General features: G+C 43.1%; 1 protein-coding gene and 1 pseudogene across 3 annotated transcripts in view; one reads left to right on the top strand and one right to left on the bottom strand.

Moving 5' to 3' along the window:
• Positions 1-287: 287 nt before the first annotated feature.
• LOC147433950 (uncharacterized) lies at positions 288-5099 on the top strand (annotated as a pseudogene).
• Positions 5100-9885: 4786 nt separating this feature from the next.
• Positions 9886-20030, bottom strand: part of LOC147433949 (putative N-acetylglucosaminyl-phosphatidylinositol de-N-acetylase) — a 28996-nt gene continuing 18851 nt past the window's right edge. The window contains exons 3-10 of one of the 3 annotated variants that reach the window (XM_086490568.1): positions 12037-12109; positions 11855-11927; positions 11712-11756; positions 11388-11468; positions 11098-11165; positions 10505-10571; positions 10202-10356; positions 9886-10138 (exon numbers count right to left, since the gene is read on the bottom strand). In XM_086490568.1, the coding sequence (XP_086346694.1) occupies positions 10069-10138; positions 10202-10356; positions 10505-10571; positions 11098-11165; positions 11388-11468; positions 11712-11756; positions 11855-11927; positions 12037-12109 (632 nt within the window). In that variant the 3' untranslated portion in view covers positions 9886-10068. Of the gene's footprint in view, positions 10139-10201; positions 10357-10504; positions 10572-11097; positions 11166-11387; positions 11469-11711; positions 11757-11854; positions 11928-12036; positions 12111-20030 lie in introns of all 3 variants that reach the window. The other 2 variants (XM_086490569.1, XM_086490570.1) reach the window with 2 other exon arrangements.

Genomic DNA, 20030 nt, shown 5'->3' with positions numbered 1-20030 from the left:
CACACAAAGGCATGGGAGAGTCTTCAAAGGGGAGAGCTCTCATACTACGTTTCCCCTCGTTGGAAGAGAAGAAGGAATTCTTGAGGAAGAGGCCTACTCTCAAAAAGACAGGTATTTTCCTCGGTGATGACCTGACTCTCTCACAGCTTGCACATATGAGAGAGGTAATGCCAGAGATTACAGCGGCAAGGGAGAAGGGAAAGATAGCCTTCTATAGAGATGGACGGGTGGTGATTTTAGAGCGGTAGACTGCATGACGGTGCGAGACCTATGGGACCACACTGAAGATGGCTACCTGGAATTGTAATGGGTATATGAGGTTGGACATGGGTGCATTTGAGGAGAGTTTCAAAGACAAGGATATTGTGTTCTTCTTAGAGACTCATCAGGCCCCTGGACAGGTAATGCCACATGTGGTGGGATACAGATGGGAAACAGCTCACAGGACAAATGCAAGATCTGAGCATGGGAGTAGAGGTTCAGGAGGAGTAGCAGTGCTATTCAGAGAGGAACTACAACCATTACTGCATATTGTATGAAGAGATGATCATGCTAGATATATGTGGGTGAGACTGAGAGCTGACACAGGTCGATTCCTATATATTGCCATATGTTACTTTCCTCCCAGTACATCAATGTATGCCGCACCCAGAGGGCAATCGCCTTTCTCTATCCTAGATGATGACATTTGCGAGTTTTCTAGGGATGGTGATATCATTCTCCTAGGGGACTTCAATGCCCGAACGGGCAACTCGCAGACAGTCTTCTACGACACTTCAAATGAGATGCTTAGAGAGCTGGATGTGGGTGAGTTGGGACTTGACAGATGCTCAGATGACAGAGAGCAAGCGGAGTATGGGAGATACCTCATAGAAATGACGACTACACATGGATTAGCCATACTTAATGGCTTCCAGCGATTTCCTGGAGCAGCCGATGTCACATGCTTTCCACATAGACATGGGGCCAGTACAGTGGATTATGTTATGACACAACCGAGCTTTGTCCCCTGCATTCAGGATTTCACAGTGGGAGCCAGGCCAGTGGGCATAGTAGTAGATCATGCTCTCTTGACACTATCCGTTAAATTTCAGTATAGTACAACCCAGACATCAAGAGGCAGGTCACACACCCGCTATACATTTACACCAGAGACTGATTTCGTTTATTCAGAGGAGATCTGGGACCGTCTATTGGAAGGCACAACTGGCACAAATGGTACAGGCCTCTCAGTGGAGGAGTGCACCACTCTACTGACTGAGACACTGCATGGGGCTACATCAGTGGCATACCCACACACTCAGTCGGGCAAGAGACAACATTCTGGGAGCATGCCCCAGAATAGTTGGTATGATGAGGAGTGCAGAGAGATGAGAGCCCAGCTTTAGAGGTAGGAGTCATCACTTACAGACAGTCTCGGATTGCTTTCCGGCGCCTTGTGTGACGGAAGAAGCGAGCTTACCTAGCTCAGATGGAGCGATACTTGTATCAGATGTTCTTGAGTAGGGACTCAGGAGAGGCGTGGCGACTCTTCCATGAGCACTCCCTCCCCCAGTGATTACTTCACCCGAGGTGTGGGGCCAATATGCGACATCATTATATACGGTTCCTGGACAGGAACCCCTTCCAGACCCTACCAAGCCTTGCCTAGCTACGAGCACTTTCTTTACACCTGAGATGGTACAAAGGGCCATCGACAGGATGAAGACCAGGAAGGCATATGATCATGACGGTCTAGTAGCGGAGCACTTTATACATGCCAGGGATGTGCTGATGGAGGTTCTCGCAGTGTTGTTCAATCGTGCCGTGTGTGAGGGATTACCTGAGACTTGGAGGTCGTCTAATATTGTGCCCATCTTCAAGGCTGGTGACCCTACAGAGCCTGGAAACTACCGCACTATTATGGTTGGAAACTACCGCACTATTATGGTTGGACACACATTGGCACGGTTGTATGCATCTATCCTGGAGCAACACTTGAGTAATTGGGCAGAGGGCGAGGGTGTACGAGCAAAGGGTCAAGCCGGCTTCAGGAGGGGTTTTTCCACTCTTGATCATATTCTGACACTCAGGGCCATCATTGAGGAGGGCAGAGCACATGGGAGACGGATCTATTGTAGCTTTGTGGATTTTCGTAAAGCATTTGACATGGTACCAAGAGCTCGATTGATGCACAGACTACAGGAGATGGGGGTGCCCATAGAGGTGATTTGGGGGATTATGGCTTTGTACAGATCAGTGATGGGACATGTACGCACTGCGGAAGGGGTATCAGATTTAGTTCACTCTACTATTGTAGTGAAACAGGGCTGCCCATTGTCTCCTACTCTATTTGGTATGTATGTTGATGAGGTGTCTGATTACATCGACAGAGAGGGTGACAGAGGTGCACAGTTGGCAGGGACGTGGATCCCATTGTTGCTATATGCTGATGATATTGTGTTGATATCTGACTCACCAGAAGGTATGCAACGACAGTTGGATGCACTACACAGTTTTGCAGAGGATAGTGGATTGTGTGTAAACCTAGGTAAAACCAAGGTTATGGTGTTTAACACCACACCGCAATGGGTCAAGAGATCAGTACCTACTTTCAAATATGGTCTGGAGATTGTGGAGTATACAAATGCTTACACTTACCTGGGGGTAGTCTTTACTGGGCCGAGATTTTCCTTGAGAAGAGCAGCAGAGACTAGACTAACTAGAGCTGGTGCGGCTCTGGGAGGAATGGAGAGGATGTGTTCGCAGGTTCAGTTCCAGGAACCTAGGACAAAGTTAAGGCTCTTTGATACTTTGGTTGCCTCTACTATGTTATATGGGGTGCAAGTTTGGGGACCTTCTGTAGGCCAGGAAAGTTGGAGGCGTATGGAGAAGCCCCTAGTATCTATGATCTCTCGGCTGATTAGAGCCAAGGCTTCCGTACCACATGATATCATTCGAGCGGAATTAGCTGCCCCCCCTATGGAGATTGAGGCGCTTACTAGATCAGTCTCCTTTGTACACAGTCTGTGGGATACTACCAAGGACAAATATGCAAGGGTGGCTCTAGAGTCCTCCAAACAATTAGCTCTTAATGGGGATACATCATGCTGGTATGCACAAATGGCATCATGGTTTCATACACATGGTTTCACCATGGACAGGTTGCCTTCTTTTCAATACTCTCTACAGGCACCCTTGAGGTCTTTGACGCGGGTAGAGATTAATAGACTCATTCGTCAGGATCTGATCTAGCTGGACACGAGGAGGACATGGATAGAGCCGATACAGGAGTTGGGCACAAAGATGGTTTTCTATAGAGAGCATTTTCTCCACCTTACGGGGGATGGGTTTGTGATTCGACCTAGCTATATGGACAGGCATCTTTCTCATGGTGTGCGATGTGCCATTGGCCAGATACGCACATCCTCACATCAACTCGAGATTGAGACTGGCAGATTCAGAGGGACACAAGCAGATAGCAGGATATGTCGCTTAGCCATCTAGAGCCAGAGACAGAGGTACATTACATATGTCATTGCACAGTGTACTATGAGATACGAGGCCGTTTTCATTGTCTATTCAAAGAAGGTTTTGGGCCTCTATCTAGGGTCATGAGTTATGAGGATCAGAGATGTCTTGGGCTATATCTACTTGAGCTACACAGGCACAAAGAAACTTTACTGAGGAGAGTTGAAGAGAGACAACCCCAGAGCAGATCACAGATTTCTTTACACTAGATATTGTACACCCAGAAGAACAAACAGAGGAGCAACCAACATTGGAGAGGTCTACCCGCACTACTGGCATTCTCATAGACCGAGCATTGGAGCTAGGGAGATCTAGACGACCCCAATGGAGAAGAGGAGCTACACAATTTCAAAGGAGGCTACAACGAAGGATTCGAGCCATACTTTTTCGTCGTCCAGAGTGCAGATGAAGATGGATCTCTATGAAGATAGATCTCTACTTCCCTCCCAAATTGTCTACACATTGTATAGCTCAGTTCTTACATTTCACGCCTTTCGCCTTTCACACCTATCCGCTTAGTTTAGGATTCCGCAGTATTTATATCTTGTTATCCCTAGTTTAATTTATTTTGTTAATCTGACTTGGTATCAAATACACCGCATTGCAACTTCCTGGTCTCATAGGTCACTTTGGCCTTTTGTAGATGTGAATATAACATTTCATTTCTCTCTCCATCCATCCATGTGCTATTCTTCGCAGATTTTTCAACCCATAGCCACCCATGCATGATACTACACGCTCATTTTGGTGTCGCCATGTACATCATCATTGTACCTCTTTGAGCATCTAGCTTCTCATTTTAGACTTGGGCAGCGTTCAGACCGCCCAAATAAGCGTTTTGTCAAGGGGTGTGTTCTACATGCGTGGCAAGAACTATTCACAAAATGCGAGCTTCCCTCACGTATGGACCCGCAAAGCAAATGGCAACCTCAACCCCGCCGGCTGGAATTTAAGCTCTTCCACAAGAAGCCAAGCCCCTTCCCTCGATCATTCACATACTCATGTCGAAATAGGGCCTTTAGTTCCATCCCTCGATCATTCACATACTCATGTATTACTCCCACCCAATTTTTTTGTTTGGTAGCACTTATACTCTGTCAGCTTTTTGGCCTGCCCCAAAGGGGTGAGGTCTTAGTGATGCTTAAAGGTTATAATTTAAACAAGGTAAAAGTTCACTATGGCCTACATATAATGCTATTGAGAGGAATTTAATAATAATGAGAAATTGACACTAGCATTTTTTTTTTGAAATTGTTACAAAAGGGGGTTAGTATTAGAGCAGCCCCCAACTGTAGTGTGTATCACCCTAATAATAACACATTCCAGAATAATATCATGTGGTTACAATATGCCGATTGGTATGCCGCTTGCCTGGGTTCCACCGATCGTGAGTTCAAAAATGGGTTTCCACTGGCCCTCGTGCCACATTATTTTACTATTCTACTTTAGCACAACAAGTGTGCGCGCGAAGGTGAGAGGAGATCATTTTGTGGGTGGTTTATCACATAGGAGCGAAGGTAGAAATGCAGGTGACGTGGCCCGTTCCTCTCATGGGGAAGAATTTTATCGCTTTCAATATCATACCATAGTATTGGCCCCTCCACCTTAGAGTATTACACTTTTTGGAAACAAGTGTAACAATGACTTATTTAGATTACAATATATTTCAAAAGCATAAACTATAATGACTAAACCAATATTCAAATGCCCTCTTTAAAGAGAGAGGTACACAAATGTCAACACCTCTCACAAAGACCTAGAAGACATCAAAAAAAAAAAAAGGTTTTTCCCATGTGGCACGAATATGTAAGCTTTATCCAATGGTCCACAATTACACCAAAAATCCAACACTTTAGGTAGGCTTTACATGCTGGTTATGACGACAGCCTCAACAAGGAAAGAGGGGTGTGCGAATGCGCTCTTGCCAAGGTCTCCTCGTGTAGTCCAGAAATGCACAATTTTTCGACTACATAAGGAGTCCTTGGTGCAATTGTGGACCATTGGATAAAGTTTGCGGATTAGTGCCACATGGCAAAAACCTTTCTTTTTTATTATTTATCCTAGGTCTTTGTGCGAGATGTTGACATTTGTGTACCTCTCTTTAAAGAGCGTCATTGAATATTGGGTCACACGGTCTTTCTCGTCCTTTTTCACCTTTTTTTTCGATTTGCTACAATGCTTCCAAGTGATCTTTTAACATTATATTTTATGTTTTCAAAATATATTGTGATCTAAAAAGTTTATTATTATTATTATTATTATTAAGCAATATTTAATTGTGATAACAAATGTTTTAAAAATTTAGTCACTTATTTTCTCCCACAAAGAAACCATTTATTATTAAATTCTTCTCATAGCTTTATGTAGACCATAGTGAACTTTCACCTTGTTTGATTGGGTGAACAAGTGATAAAATCACAAGGCTTGCCACATGGAGATATGATTAAAAACATACCTACCACTTGGAAATAGTAAGGATTCAAAACAAATTTGCTATTGCATGCAAATGGTTGGGGGAGGAGAGCCATTGATAGATATACTTGTTATTTCAAGTGGCATTAATTATCATTATTGAAATCTAATATGTCATCTAGATCTTCACATATATGTAAGAATCTCAAAACACTGTCTAGGTTCTTGGAATTCCGACTGCAATCTTTTCGTCTACATGACACTATCTTTTCTTGTAAAGCAAATCTTGGCTTGCATGCAAAGTGAGTCAACTTGGTGTTTCCATGTTCATAGAGTTTTGACCTACAATCCTTTCTTTGGTTTGTATCATGCAAAGTGACTCAACTTGACTCGCCATAAATCGATGGCTACAATTTTGTTTAGCAATTATACAAAGTAAAAGATCATAGCGCATATAATTCACACAGAAGCTTATACCTGCATTCTTCTCTCAACCACTAAATTTATGTAATCAAGCTTCTCTTTCAAGAGGAAGAGAAGAGTGAGGCTAGATAAGCCACTTAAAAGTGAATTGTCTTAGGATGCTTCAAGAAGACAGTCCTTGATGAATAATTTGGGTCCAAACAAATACTTATTTGCACAATTTAAGGACTTTAGGAATTGATAATGACAAGATAAAGGTGACTTTCATATTTGTTTCACAAGGACTAGAATGTGACCTGCTATGCAACCAATTCCATAATAGACATGAGCAAAAATCATGGTGACCTAACATTCTAAAATGCCATGGCCCTGGCCATTTCTTGGTGTATGGCCTAGGACCATGATAGCCCTCTCTAGAAAGCTCTCAAACCACGTTGGTCTACCATCTTCCTTGAAGAGATCCCAAGTGAGATGACACTTAAGTATGAGAATAGGAAGATGTGATCCCCAAAGAATGATCTTCTACGCTCAAGTCAAAGAGTGTCCAACGGTGATCATTAGAAGAACAAAGCCGATAACTATGCTCTTGAAGCAAAACATGGCTTGAATGATGCGATGCTTTGCTTCCCTCCTTGAAGAGGGCTTGGGCTTCATGGTTGCCAACCCAAGCGAACAATAGGATTGCTCTAACATGAGTGAAAATGGGGACATCAAGGTGAGCTGAAGCGACAACAAAGCAAGGTATTGTGCTGAAGAGGGTATTTGCAATGCGAAATGAAATACATTGCCCATTGTCATCCATGTCACCATATGATACAATAAGCTTTTTTTGGTGCCAATATGCTTTTCGAGGTGCAAGATCAATTAATCTAGTTGCCATACATTAGTGTAGACTTTCCAAGCGAAAAGTATTACCAACCAAAATGGCTTTAAGATACCAAGATAAGAGTGACTTTTTTTCAGCCAAGAGCAAGTTGAGTGGCATATGGCCAATCACTATGGGCCAAAAAATCGACCAAAAATATCCACTTTCCAAGAGGTATGGCAATGGACAATGGACAATTGTAGATGAACGCAATTCATCAATCATAAATGCCTCGAGTCCAAGGTTGAGGTTGCTTTTGAGCAACAAAGTCAACCAATAACATAGCCTTCCATAGGACAACAATCATTTGATAGTAAGCACAAGGCTTCCTTGTGATGCTTAGTTTGCCAAAAGAAATCAGGGATTTCTAACATAAAAGCATCAATAGTGCTTGTGAATGCAACGATGGAAAAAAGCATTGAATGTAGGCAATCAAAATAGGTTGCACAATCCACAATCAACCAAACATGTAAAAATCAAAAGCAAACCGATACAATTTGTGCCATCTATTTTGAAGATCCGAGTCCAATTGTTGGGAAGTGGTGCACCAAGCAAAAGGATAACTAAATGATGATCAAGGTCAACATGCTATATAATATGACTGCACCACAAAGAAGTATGCCAATCCATGACATTCAAAGTAAGCATTTTTTATTCACAAAAGTTGGCATGCAAGACCCCCGCAAGGCGTACAAATCTAAAGCATGCATCGTTACGAGGCATAAGCATGGAAGCATCAACATAGGCTTGTCCATTAAAAAAGAAAGTACCAAAGGTAAAAACAACCCATGCAAATGATTCGTAGAAGGAAAATGATCAATGTAAAGTACCGTTGATGGGAGGCAATTACATACAAAACTCAAAAGACATCCTTGACACATTAGACGTCGTAGAGACCAAACATCAAGAAGATCACCATCAATAATGCCTAGTGATGCTATGATCATATGACCAATAGACCACATTTCGCATATGAGAACCAAATCCTGTCTAACATTGTTTTCACAATCAAATCCATGTGATCAAAATCAAAGGTTTTTACAACGTTGCATAACAAGAAAATCTTGACATTCTATTTCACATATTCTATTGTTAAATAGACATTACAATATTATCTATGGTATGTCAACGGGGTATATAGCCATACTAAAAGGAAGCGAGCCATCATATAGAGCTCTTTTGATATGATGAACAAATCTTTTGGCCAAAACTTTGTAACTGACAGACATAAGAGTGACTGTTGACCATTGTGTGAAAGGCTCACATAATGCATGTCTAGGTAAGAGTTTCAAAAATTCCCTCTTTCCAATAGAAAAAGGCTATTTGGATGAACAACCTTTATCTATGAAAGCACATTGTCTAGCCCTTTTTAGCCGTTTGTGTAGTTATGATGTTCATTAACCATGTAAGTAGATTTTTCATGACACAAAAAATTGTCTCAAAGAAGTGACAATACGTCAACTAATGTAGAGAGCTCTTAACATGTAGATTTTGCAACTTGCAAAAATTCTTCATTACAACCCATACACCATTTGAATCACCAATGAGAGCTTGCATTCGGATTACTAATCTTCATAAAGCCACATCAATATCATTAAACATATGAACCAGCAAAAGAGACAATGCTATGAAGAAGGCCCACAAAATCATCACGACTCAAGTAATTTTGATTAACATGAAGCAAGCCAACTGCAAATTGACAAATATACAACCCCAATCATGAAAGCGGACGTTCAAAGATCTGCCTAGGATAATCAATGCATTTTACATGTGAATTCAACATATTGCTTCATGTCAAAAGCATACCATCTATTCAACGAGACACAATAAGAAGAATGCACAGTAGGGAAAATGTGTTACCAAGAATGATTTGACAAATTTTTCATTATTCCAATGACCAAGAGCCACATACGAGATTTTTTCACGAAACTCTTTCACCAACAAGCATTTTGAGACTGAGAGAAGTACTATCACTAGAAATATGAGCACTATTAAAATCACCACCCAAGAAGGAACTATGCAATCATGGATAAGCAAACATTTACCTCAATTAAGCGTTACCACTAGAGGGATACACACACACACAAAGGTGAGAATAAAGAAAGCCTTATTTATGTTTTCTAAAGGTTGAAGATGCCCTATGAGATAGAACGGTGCACATGTATGTATCCTCTGGGCATTCTGGAAAGAACAAAAGCGTTGGAAATAAACGTACTACAGAACAAAATAGACTGACGTGTGGGTGTGTATGTTGTGCATGAGGGACGCACGAGACGGAGCTCTAACTCTACTGGATGTGATGTAGGGGAGTACAATAATAATATGCAAAAGACCAGGTAAGTTCCATTATAGCTCATACGCGAGCAAAGCCATCATTACCTGCGTACTATCCATCACAGCCTTCTCTCTCTCTCTCTCTCTCTCTCTCTCTCTCTCTCTCTCTCTCTCTGAGAATGGCCAGAGACAAACCTGCAGACAGAGCTCCGAGCTGCTTCGGGGAACCTGCGAACTGCTTGTGGAGAAAATCGAAGTGCCTCTGAGAGCAATCGAGCAACGCAGACTGCTTCTTTTATTTTATTCACTTGGTAGCTTTTCACGCGCAGTTCTTTTTTATTTAGAGCTATTCATTGCAGCGATGTTTTTAAAAAAATTTAAATCTACTGCCTCGTGGTGGCTTCTGCGTTCGCATTACCGCTTCAAATATTTCAAATGTCCAACACATAAATAAACCCCTTAAATCTGCCAAAATCCAGTACTTACATTTGAGTGTAAATAATTTGCCAAAGCTTAGCATTTAAAGTGTGTGCAATGTGTTTCACCAGAGTCATCCATGCTTGCATTGGGCTGCAATGCCTCTGCTATGTAGAGAACCTATGGAGAGTATTCATGTAAGAGTAGTGGGAAAACACTACAAACAAACGTCGGTACCTGTAAGAAAGTGCTGTTAGCGCATTTGGCAGATTCCTTTGAAGAGAAGGCCAAAATTCATACCATAACCATTGCGTTGCATGCCTTTGCATGGCCTGAATGGTATGTCGAGGAGCTCTATTGAAAAATTGGTGGCTCTGACTTGTAGTCCGGTATGTCCACATTGACCATAGCCCATAAATCGGTCCACTGTATTTCTTAATGATACTAACACTTTCCTAAACAAATTCAAGCATCCTTTGTCAGTAAGCTCAGACCACGGAGAGTTCTTAAAAACAACTTTTGTCAATCGGCAGGGCATATATAAGGTAATAACCAATAAAGACACGGCTGAAGAATATGAATCATGTTGGATGAGAATCATACCAGTTTCCAGGCTTCTACGCAGAGATCCTTTTGCTTATATGATTTTGCACAATCCAAGAGAAAATCACTGCCACACAACTACACTCAGTGAAAAGATGGCGATTAAGTATCACGGTTTCCCACATGAACAGGTGGATAGTATGTCCCCACAGCAGGTCTACTCTCAAATTACTGTCCGTACCACTTTTCTTTTAACAAAAAAAATTTGAGTGTATTGTTAAGACACCATAATACTAAGGATGGAGTGAAACATTATTAATTCTCGGCATACCATCCTCATCATGTGGCCCATGTCTTAATGACAAATTTGCCTTACTCGAAGGGAAAAAAATGATGAACCTTGAAAAAATGACGGAGCGTTACAAAACACACAGCTTAAAAATTCACCTAAAGAACAACAGTGCAAACTTCTATTTTTAATACTTATACTACTAAGGCAGACATAAACAAAATTCGAGCCTTTCAGACAAGAAGGGAAGATCTTTAATTTGGGATCTACGCAACAATACTACCCATTTTACAACAATAATACCCACTTTACAGTCTTGTGTTTAACAGAATGGATAGTTACAAAATAGAGCTTTAAAGAGTACCAGACACCTCGGTGCACAGCGGTATGATTTGGATGGCCAGAAACTCCGTAACTGTCAAAAGTTATTATCTGTAAAAGAGCAAACCTAGTCATGCAAATTTTGCCAAATGTTTCAAGCAATCAACAATGATCATAAGCCCCAACCGTTCAAGTTTTATAAAAAGGAGAGTCTAAATCTTAAGAGTGCATGTTTTCCTGCAGCTCCTTTTTTCTGACGTATACCACTTTGTCAAAACGACCTTCATGATGGTAGACAAGGCTAACTCAATGGTAGAAAGGACACTAAATTACCGTGTCAATATTATGGTTTGTCAACGTCCTTTCTAACACCTCCGATATCAAACTTGCGCTCCAAATTACACCCTGACCATCCTGTAAGACAACATACTATGACCATCCTGTGAGATGGCAGACACGGCACTTATATAATATCTTACTAGACAGACATCATGCATGCAAGCCAGTGACAAAGCATGAATCGTGGGTAAACTGCGCAGTAAATGTGCACTTAATTGCTTTGAAGAAGTCAGATACTCGACACCTTGAAACCTCATCTCACTAGCGCAAATCTGTAAGTACTTTCTGTGGTGACTTTTACGAAGGATAGTACTTTACTTGAAGCGCTGGATCATCCAAGATGTCAACATTCTCTGTTGGAACCTGCACTCCTCAAACAATATTGGTTTAGCCAATAATTGCAGGGAAAAAATAGAGTTGTGAAGACTCAATGGGCAATGACCTGCTGACAAGAAAGCTACCTTCAGAAAACAGCAAGCAGATAGCATTTCTTGTTCTCTAATGGCACCCAACCCTTCAGCATTACCTGTTTGACTTTACAGAAGTAACATTAGGATCTCTTAGCATATCCAGATAGTAAAAGCTGCTTATACAAAGATTACAGCTTATCGAAGGAATTCTTTTACTTTGAAAGACTAATTACCATTTGAAAGACAAAGTACTCTGACATGGTAGCAGCCAAGAGATGCCAATGACAAAAGAGTTGGAGCAAAAAACCTGAAAACACTCAATAATTTCAATTGATTAGTTGTTGCTACCATGAAAATAACAAATTCTTTAACTTTCAAAAGTCATCTTCATGTCTACTTGATTATTGGCAAGAAGGTGTTTTTTAGCCCAAAGAGTACATGATTATACACCGAATAACAAAAGCAAACACATCCAAGACCTGCTCGTGTGTATGCGCATGAGAGAGAGAGAGAGAGAGAGAGAGAGAGAGAGAGAGAGAGAGAGAGAGAGAGAAATGAATGAAATGAAATGTTATATTAACGTCTTCAAAAGGCCAAAAATGACCTATGAGACCAAACTGTTACAAAATTGTGAATCTGATACCATGTCCGGGTACAAAAAGACTAGAAAAAAAATACTACTACTATAGTCCATCCTGATCTGCACTCCGGATGTCGAGAGAGTATGGCTCGAATCCTCTGCTGTAGTCTTCGTCGATGCTGTGTAGCCCCTCTCCTCAATCGTGGCCATCTGGATCTCCGTAGCTCCAATGCTCCGTCGATGAGAGTGCCAGTTTTTGTCGAATGAGTGTGGGCCGAGCTCTGCAGTAATGGCTGCTCCTCTGGCTGTCCCATGTCTAGTGAAAAGAAATCTGTAATATGTCTCTCGGACTGTCTCTCTCTAGCTCTCCCCAGTAAAATGTCTCTATATCTGTGTAACTCAAGTAGATATAGCCCAAGACATCTCTGGTCCTCATAACTCATGACCCTAGAGAAAGAACCGAAACCCTCTCTGAATAAGCAGTGGAAATGGCCCCGAATCTCATAGTACACTGTGCAATGACATATGTAATGTCCTGGTATCCAGCTCGATCAGGTCCTGACGAATGAGTCTAGTAATCTCCACCCGTGTAAGAGACATCGAGGGTGTCTGAAGAGAGTACTGGAAAGGGGGCAGCCTGTCCATGGTGAAGCCATGCATCTGAAACCATGATGTCATTTGTGCATACCAGCATGAAGTGTCCCCCTTAAGAGCTAACTGTCTGGAAGACTCAATGGCCAGTCTAGCATATCTGTCTCTAGTAGCATCCCACAAGCTGTGCACAAAGGAGATTGATCTGGTAAGCACCTCAATCTCCATAGGAGGGTAAGCTAGCTTTGCTCATATGATAGTGTTGGGTATGGAGGCCTTGGCTCTGATAAGTCGAGAGATCATATATACCAAAGGCCTCTTGTCACTAGCGTGTGACTACTATTTATCCTTTTTATTGATTTCTTTCTTATTATCTATTTACTTTCACTTTTTGGAAACACCCCTCAGGAAATCTAACTGCCCTGCATTGCATAGCTAGTGTGGAACTATCCAAAGGGAGTCCAGGCCTGAGGGCAAAAGAGCACTAAGGTTGGACAAAGACTATGGTTAGCAAAAGTGGGGTCATTGACTCGCCAAAGTGGAATTCTTTGCTATAGAGGCTACATTTCAATTTTGGGTGTGGCTGCAGTGTACAAAGGGGGTCAGATGACCTAGCAAGATACAATGGCAGCATCTCCTAAAATTTAGGGAACTGCTATTTTGGGACCTGAAAATGTGTTTGCGTCATTACCTCCGGAATGACAAGGAGAACATTTTCTTACTCTGCCGTGAAGTCAACTGGGCAACCGGTTGGGAGATTTTTAGGCGGCAACCCCGAAATGGGAAAATGCTTGTAAATGCACCAAGTGGCACATTCTGGTGCACTTTCCAATGCAAGGAGGAGTTGGCACTGAATTTAGAGAAGGAAGGCTCAGTTTTCAGCTTTTGTCACAGATTAAGAGCTACGGAGTGCTTCCTTTCCCTCCTATGTACAGTGCAGTGCCAGAAGTGATGCCCTGCACGCTACACACTGCCCTCTCTCTCCTCTATGGCAGTATGTTATGCCCCTCTAGTGGACTTTTCAATTGACCAATGTACAGTTGTGTGGGTTCATGCGCGATTGCCGAGGCAATAGCCTCTTGCACAGGTATTGGGTTAGCTAGCGGCTAATCCCCCGCAAGTACAAGTGAATTCGGAGAGGTTTCACGCTAGAAATCTCGTCCGATTCAAAGGGCAAGTAGCCCTACAGGTGCGGGAGCTCGAGGAATTGCTACGGATGCGACCGGCACGCAAAACGGAGCCCGAAACAGTGAATTACAGCCTGCTGTGTATTTTTGCAGGTTTAGGGTTTTGGCCCTAAACGGACCCTAATACCCCCAGGAGGTTCGGGGACGCAAGGGGACCGCTGTACAGGTGATCTGGCGCATTTTCAGGGCTGAAAACAGAGAATTGAGCGTGCTGCAGATTCTCGCCAGGTTTTGCAAAGTGCCCGTATGCGTCGGGAAAGTCAGTCAATGCGTGGGAATACTGACTGTGAAGGGTCCTAGTACTTTCAAGACACAACAAAGGGGAGATGGATACAGGCTTCTAGATTGCACCTGTATGAGTAGACGGACACCAGATTGGCCCCTAACTTAGGCACCCCTTTCGGTATTTCTTTATTGTTCAAAAGAGGGAATAAACGCTGTGGTTCCCTACAAGCTGCTCCGCACAAACTCGGCTGAATTTCCACTGTTCCAGCCCAATTTCGACAGCATAACTGTACTAGAACCCTTCACAGTCAGTATTCCCACGCATTGACCGACTTTCCCGACGCATACGGGCACTTTGCAAAACCTGGCGAGAATCTGCAGCACGCTGAATTCTCCGTTTTCAGCCCTGAAAATGCGCCAGATCACCTGTACAGCGGTCCCCTTACGTCCCCGAACCTCCTGGGGGTATTAGGGTCCGTTTAGGGCCAAAACCCTAAACCTGCACAAATACACAGCAGGCTGTAATTCACTATTTCGGGCTCCGTTTCGCGTGCCGGTCGCATCCTTAGCAAGTCCTCGAGCTCCCGCACCTGTAGGGCTACTTGCCCTTTGATTCGGACGAGATTTTTGGCGTGAAACCTCTCCGAATTCACCTGTACCTGCGGGGGGATTAGCCGTTAGCTAATCCAGTACCTGTGCAAGAGGCTCTTGCCTCGGCAATCGCGCATGAACCCACACAACTGTACATTGGTCAAATGAAGAGCCCACTAGAGGGGCATAACATACTGCCAAAGGGGAGAGAGAGGGCAGTGCGTAGCGTGCAGGGCATCACTCCTAGCACTGCACCGTGCATAAGAGGGAAAGCAAGCACTCCATAGCTCTTAACCTGTGACAAATCTGAAAATGAGCCTCTCCCAGCTTAAAATTCAGCACCAACTCTCTCTTGCATTAGAAACTGCACCAGAATGTGCCACTTGGCACATTTATAAGCATTTTCCCATTTCGGGGTTGCCGTCTAAAAATATCCCAACCGGTTGCCGAGTTGACTTCACGGCAAAGTAAGAAAATGTTCCCTTTGTCATTCCGGAGGTAATGACGTCAACACATTTTCAGGTCCCAAAATAGCAGTTCCCTAAATTTTAGGAGATGCTGCCATTGTATCTTTCTAGGTCATCCGACCCTCTTTGTACACTGCGGCCACATCCAGAACTGAAATGTAGCCTCTGTAGCAAAGGATTCCACTTTGGCTAGTCAATGACCCCACTTGGCTAACCATAGTCCTTGTCCAACCTTAGTGCTCTCTTGCCCTCGGGCCTGGACTCCCTCTGAACAGTTCCACACTAGCTATGCAATGCAGGGCAGTTAGATTTCCCGAGGGGTGTTTCCAAAAAGTGAAAGTAAATAGATAATAAGAAAGAAATCAACAAAAAGGATAGATAGTAGTCACACGCTGGTGACATACCCCCCTCTTGAAATCTCAAACGTCCTCGTTTGCATCTATGTCGTTCATGCTCCTAGTCAACACTGATGTATTCAACACCTGTCGACACATGTACGACACATACATGCTCATTGTCAACCCTGGTGTATTCAACACCTCGTCGACTCATGTATTGCCTGCGTGTGAACCCTATCCCAATGACATAGTGGTAGTTGCGCACTCTACCATTGCTTTGAGTCACTAACTTTCCAATGACAAAATGGTAGCTGCACATTTTGCCACTGTCTTATAGTACACGTTGGATCCCGTAACACTTTCGAGCATACCCAAACCGACAGTTTAAGAATGCAGTTACACATGTACTCTTCAATAGAAGCAATCACTGTATCCTTGACAAACTGACAAGAAATACTCACTTCTATAGCACTAACCAAACTTTTGGACATTCCATAAGAGCAATTGCCAAATTAACAATCTGTACAGCTCTAACATTCATGTAACAGGTATTTCATTTGAGCTCACTTTAAATACCATGTACATCATTTGTTTCAGAAGCCATTGTCACACTGACAATCCATGTAGCTTTGAAACTCAAGGGGTCAAGGTAGGTTGCAAATCGAAGGCTTCCAGGTAAAGTGATAACACAGTTGGTGACTCTGCAAGTTCACCTTCTTCCATCCACTTAGTATCCATTGGTGGATAGTTTCTGAACTTTACCAAGTAATGCCTAGCAACCTTGCCTTTCACTTTCCTTTCTTTGTGTGCCAAAATCTGTTCGGGGACCAAGATCTCGTCAAGTTCCTCGACTTCCGGCTGATTTTCAGTTGGCATATCTTCTGGCACATCACCCACATAGGGTCTGAGAAGACTCACACGAAACGCATTGTGAATCTTCCAACTGTCAGGCAATTTCAGCCTATATGCAACATCACTGATTATGTCGCACACTTGAAAAGGCCCATAGCAACGCATGCTGAGCTTTGGAAACAATCTTTCCTTGCCCTTTATCTTCTTTAACCTTGCCTTTTCAAAGCGTAAAAGCACCCAATCACCAAGTGAATATACCACTTCACGACGGTGACGATCAGCTGCTTTCTTTTGCTTTGCCTGAGTCCTTTCTAAGGCCACTTTGACCTTCTTGTACATTTCATCCATGTCCTGAACATACTTATCTGCTTCAAATATCTTGTCCTTTGTATGCAGTATGGGAGGAACTTTCTTGCCACCTTCAACTATCTCAAAGGGTGCCTTGCCAGTTGATGAATGCATTGTATTATTGTATGCATACTCCACCAATGGCAAATACAGCTCCCACTTTCCTTTATGCTCTAACACATAACACTTCAGCAGATCTAGGACAGTAGAATTTGCCTCTTCTGACTGCCCATCTGTTTGAGGATGAAATAACGAAGAGAATTTGAGCGTGGTCCCCATATTCTCAAACAAGCCTCTCCAGAACAAACTTGTCATGCGTGGATCACGATCGCTAACAATCGACTGTGGCATGCCATGATACTTGAAAATATTGCTCATAAACAAGCATGCCATCTGATCTGGTTTTATCTTCTTCCTGACAGGAATAAAATGAGCCTATTTGCTGAATCTGCAAATAATGGTGCAAATACCATCGTTTCCTGTCTGCGTTCTCGGAAGATCAAAGATAAAATCCATAGCAATACTTTCCCATGGTTTATCTGGAATAGGTAGTGGTTGCAATAACCCTGGTGCCTTTTGCCTGTCAAACTTGACCTTTTGGCATATTAGGCATTCTCGCACAAAGGCATCCACATCCCTTCTCAATGTAGGCCAATAGAAGAATGTCTCAACCGCTTTAACTGTAGCATCGATACCACGATGCCCTGCATACGGTGGGACATGACTCTCTTCCATAACTTTGCGTCGCAATGGCTTTGTGACACACAATCTTCCATGCATCATCATGAACCCGTCTTTAACAAGATAGTGTTCATGACGTTGTCCATCCATTAGCTACTCGAAGACCCTTGCAAAATCTTCATCATTTGCATACTGTTCTCTCATATCATCAAGTTCAACTTGGCCCATTATCTCTTTCTGTTGAGCCGCACTAGCCCTGTACGGAGGCTTATTTGGTGGGCTATTGCTTGGCAACAAATCTATCGCATGGTCCTCGGGTCTCTCTGGCGGTAATTGAAACGGTAATGAATCGGAAAAACAGTCACTATACTGTTGTAAAAACATTGACCTTTCTTTATCTAGCACAGATAAATTTGATTCATCACAATCTGACACTTCACGTGCAGAAACCAAGTACGCAGAAAGATGCTTTTTCATTACAAAAGTAATAGTAGAAGCTGATACAGTAGGAATAGACTCTCCTTTAAGCTTTACATCCAGAATGTGAGTCTTTCCCCTGCTCTGTACAGTGATCTTTTTGTTGTAGGCATCCATGATTCCCTGTACACGAAATAACCAAGGAATACCTAACAACACATCACATCCGTCCAGTGGCATGATGTAAAATTCTTCAGCATCTACATAGGACTGGATATGTAGGCGCAATTTTCCAATGATGGGTGTCACAGCCTTTGTATGGCCAGGACATGCCAAACCTGCCTCTGCTGTATACCCCATCTCTTCAGGTCTGATTTCCAACTTTGAAGCCAATTCTGGGGAAATGAAGTTGGCTTTGGCACCTGGATCAAAGAAGATAAGCACTGTTTGATCCCTAACCTTTCCCCATGCTCTGCAAAGCTCACTTGCATCTGAATTTGGCTTGTCGCCCACCATATCTGGCACTAGACCAGCCATGGGCTTCTTTCCTTTCTTGTCTTCCTTGTCATCAGAATCAGCTGGCCTTTTCTTTGTAGGACAATTGTAAGCAATGTGGCCAAGCTGCTCACATATAAAGCATTTGTTCTCTGTCCTCAGGACCTTCTTTTGCTCTTCTGACTTGCGAGGAAAACGCCTTTTCCATTTCTTTGCTGGTCCTTTTTCTGATTAAACCGTAGCTTTGTCTTTCCCTGCGTTGGCTGCCTCCTCTCCCTTTAGGAGCCTCATTGGGAACGTGCTTCTTGGCTGAATTTTTCTTGCCTGATCCTGCCTTGACGCCAGTGTTAAATTCACAATCTTCTCCCTTGAGCAAACCATTGCCAGTGTTTGCTACCTCGATGAGCTGCGTCAAAGTAGTGACTTTTGTCTTCGTGCAGTACTTTCTTAATCCTTTAGGTAGGCCACAACAGTATTTTTCAATCTGTTCTGTCAATGGCACAAACCTATAGGAAGTTACTGGAAGTAGAGCTTTCCAAAACTTCCGATTGTAATCATCCAGATTTTTGCAAGTGGCAGCATTTAGCTGGTGCCATTCTGTCATGACATCTGCTTCAAAGTCATCAGATAACCATGCTGCTGCAAAAATCTGCTTGAAGTAAATCCATGTGGACGGAGCTTGCCCTTGAAGCAATAAAGTTGTCCACCATTGTCCCGCATTCCCTGTCAAGAAAGTGGCTGCCTTGCGGACCTTTGAAGCCTCTGTAAAGTTTTCCCCTGCATAGGCCTTGTCAAACTGCTGGAGGAATGAGAGAGCCTTCTTCCTGTCATCAAACCCTATAAAGGTCGTGAAAGACATACCTTTGCCACCTTCTTTGTACGGAGTTGGCCTCTCCAGCGGCGTTAAATTGTCATATGGAAGTGACTGAAACATGGGAACACTATTAGGGTTCATCTGTGTTCCTTGGCCGCTATTAACTTGACCTGGAAATGCCATATTTGGCTGCTGATTTGTAATTCCAGCCATACCAAAATTTGTCTGTGGCATCCCAAATTGGCCCTGAGTGCTCTGAAACCCTGGTTGCATACCCATGACACTGTACATGGGGTTAGGCATCATCGTTTGAGCACCCCCGAACACTGTTCCTGGCGTGTAAAACTGATTTGCAGGTGCATGACCAGCCATGCTCTGGAATACGGATCCACATCCAAAATAGCCAGGGTGTACTGAAGGTGGTGGGAAGACCTGTTGCATAGCCTGTAGGTTGCTTCCCTGCCGATTAGAACCAGCTATAGGCTGCTGAAAGGTGGCGGGCTGAACTGGTACAGCTTGAAAGACTTGCATCTCAGCCACCTGTTCTTGCACCTTAGGCATAGGTTGTGGAGACTGCATGTTCTTCGTCAAGTGTACAGGTGTTTCATTGACTGTGCGGTATGAATCACCTGTGCTCGAGC

The sequence above is a fragment of the Adiantum capillus-veneris genome, chromosome 19 (genome assembly GCF_014529385.1).
Source record: "Adiantum capillus-veneris isolate H3 chromosome 19, ASM1452938v2, whole genome shotgun sequence".
NCBI lineage: Eukaryota > Viridiplantae > Streptophyta > Polypodiopsida > Polypodiales > Pteridaceae > Adiantum > Adiantum capillus-veneris.
Note: the sequence above shows the minus strand (reverse complement) of the source record. Positions and strands in the feature narration are given on the sequence as shown.